Source organism: Hipposideros armiger, unplaced genomic scaffold (genome assembly GCF_001890085.2).
Source record: "Hipposideros armiger isolate ML-2016 unplaced genomic scaffold, ASM189008v1 scaffold_100, whole genome shotgun sequence".
NCBI lineage: Eukaryota > Metazoa > Chordata > Mammalia > Chiroptera > Hipposideridae > Hipposideros > Hipposideros armiger.
In genome coordinates this window covers 3,503,358-3,506,091 of record NW_017731450.1, presented here as the reverse complement: position 1 = coordinate 3,506,091, position 2,734 = coordinate 3,503,358, and the positions used below count along the sequence as shown (strand labels likewise).

The window sequence follows — 2,734 nt, the reverse complement described above, 5'->3', positions numbered from 1 at the left end:
GAGCAGGCGAGCAGGCAACAGGGAACGGGCATGCTCCCGTGGGCCCCCAGTGGCCCTCCTTGTCCCCCGCTCCCGCGAACCCGTCTGGGATGGGCGTTGGAACACCACCGAAAGCCCTTAACCCAGGAGGGAGCTGCAGGGACCCGCTGCCCCCGGCGTGTGCGGCTGTAGGAAACATTTCCTGGGTCTGCTGGATGTTTCTCCAGGAAACGCACGTCGGGTCTGACGAGAAGCTCCAGGCTTGTCAGTGGCCACCGGGCGAGAAGCGTTTCGAGGCCGAGGGAAGGAAATCTCCCGCTAAGAGGCTGAAAGGGGCCCAAAGGGCTGTGAAGTGCAACCCGATTTTATAAAGGAAACATGTTTTTTCTTAGTGGGAATTGCTTTTTATCCTACATTTTGAAAAGAGAATTTAAAATGATTCTATCAAACAACCCATATTATTTTGTTCATTAAAACATCGTATATTATACTGGAAACCACTATGACATTTTAACTGGTGGTTTTGCAAATCGTTCCGATAACTGAAAATCAATGCTTGTTATGCTCACATGTTCAAAGCCGTGACAGGTGGGACCTGCACAACGCAAAATTCACAGAGGCGTTACTGTACCGAGCTCCGGATCGTAAGTGTAGCATCATGAAGACAGACACGGTGATGAAATTAATGGCTATTCACAATTAAGGGCATGCCTCCGTACATGATCAGCTGGAACGGACCCTACACAGCCAGCAGCAGTGCAAGCAGACAGTGGCGTTTCAGAGAAGCCAGCGGAAATACAGAGGAAAATAATAAATCTGGAGGCCACACAGTGCTGTGCTCATGTCTGCAGCCCAAACAAGTATTCTCCTGGACATCAGAACACAGTCCAAAAAAAAGTATGGCGATAATGAACATGGATAAAATGTCTCTTAACCCCCAGTGTTGCAGTATCACCGCGCCTGCATTTGTGGTGACGGCCATGGAATCAATGAATTTAAATGGAGAACATTAGGAGGGTAACCCAAACCCAGGTCTGGTTGTTTAAGGCCGGGTGGGCTTGCTGACCCCTCCACAGGCTGCCTCCTCCAGCTGCTGGTGGCCCCAGCGTCCTTGTCGTGTGGTCTCCCAGGGTCTTACTCGCTGCGCTTGGTAACCTGTCTCCCTCCGCTGAGGGCTGATGGGATGGCACTGGGCCCGCCCAGATGAGCCGGGGTGAACACTCCACAGAAAATCCTTACCGCGATCACAACTGCAAAGACGCTTTTTCCAAATAAGGAAACACGCCCAGGTTCCAGGGTTAGAGTCTGCCAGCTTTTATCCTAGGGTTGCCTCAGTCACCGGGACAGGCACACACGTCCTGGGACTCTAGCCGAGGGGTCACCACCGGCTGTGCAGGTCCCAGTCCTCATGGCATCCTAGAGTGGGAGGTGATCCTGAAATATTTCAATATCCACACACCCTGAATAGCTTTAATTTGCCTGATAAGAGCACGTTTCCAACTTTCATCGCTGCTGCTCAGCTGGCCCCTTTTCATCAACAGAACCATTTTCTACATTCCAAATGATAATCATGCAAATATGGGCGTGGGTTGGAAACGCACATCAGAGTCTGCAGTGGCATCAGCGTGTGCCCTTCCTCACAGCAGCTCTGACCACGGCCGGCTGTGCGCCTCGGTGAGTGCGTGCCGCCCGCGGCCCAGGACAGGAAGGTGGCCGGGCCGTGCTGCCCGGAGCCCCGTTTCTGGCTCATTGTTCCTTGGTTACCGGTGGGAGGTTGTGTCTGGTGATGTCGTTGCTCACCCGGGCTCATTTGCCATGTCCTGCGTCTTCTGCTCCCCTGACCTGCCCTCCTCCCCGCAGACGACATGCTCTGCCCACAGCCATCGGACAGACGGGTCTTTTCCGCTCACTAATAAGCGTTGTCCTGAGACCTGGACCCGTTAGAATGTCCCGACATCGGTGTCTTGGACCTGCGCTCACCCAGTGCGCCCGTCGGGTCGGCGGGTCTCGCCCGCACCTTCCTGGTTTCAGAGCTTCATCTTGTCTCCAAATTCCCTTCAATTTCACTGTCTCTCCCCGTGTCTCTCACTTTGGCTTTTCTCTCTCTTGTGCGGTATTTTGTTTAAAAAACACAGGGAGAAAATAGCTTAAGTTTAAATAGAAGAGCACCTGTTTCTTTCTGTATCTTTGAGCGAGTCATGCCGCGGGCTTTCTCAACGATAAAATGTGTTTTCTTTGGCCTTCATGGGACATGATGCGCCTGACCTGTGCCCAGTGCTGTGTGGCTGCTTCTGTGACTGTCGATTCTCGTTTATTTTGCACAGGCTCCATCGTCGCCTCCGTCGCCCGTAGCTAATGAACCAAAGTACCAGAAGCGCTGGCTAGACGCCTGGTCAGTCCCTCTGTCTATGGCGCGAATCTCGAGGTACAGAGCTGGAGCGGAGAAGCTAAGGTGTGTGACCTGTGTCCGAAGTGGGAAAGCTGACAAACCCCGCGTGCTCTGCCCAGTTCCTAGCGGTCCGCTGACCACTTCACGCATTTGCCTGGGTCGTTGCGTAGTGCGTGTCTGTCGTCTGATAGGTGTGTGTTTGCAAACCACAGTGGCCAGACGAGCTCTGCTGTGTGGAAAGGTGACTGTTGTTACTTCTTTTGACACAGGGTCATGAGGAGACCACATCTCCAGGTTTAAATGTTAACAGAATTATTGGGTTGTCGGAAAAGTCATGACGCATTTTTGCAACGAAAAACAGAAAAA

General features: G+C 52.6%; 1 protein-coding gene across 1 annotated transcript in view; it reads left to right on the top strand.

Moving 5' to 3' along the window:
• Positions 1 to 2,734, top strand: part of SNTG2 (syntrophin gamma 2) — a 171,833-nt gene that overhangs the window by 92,150 nt on the left and 76,949 nt on the right. Inside the window, exon 10 of the mRNA XM_019646282.1 lies at positions 2,304 to 2,431. Coding sequence (XP_019501827.1) covers positions 2,304 to 2,431 — 128 coding nt within the window. The remainder of the gene's footprint in view (positions 1 to 2,303; positions 2,432 to 2,734) is intronic.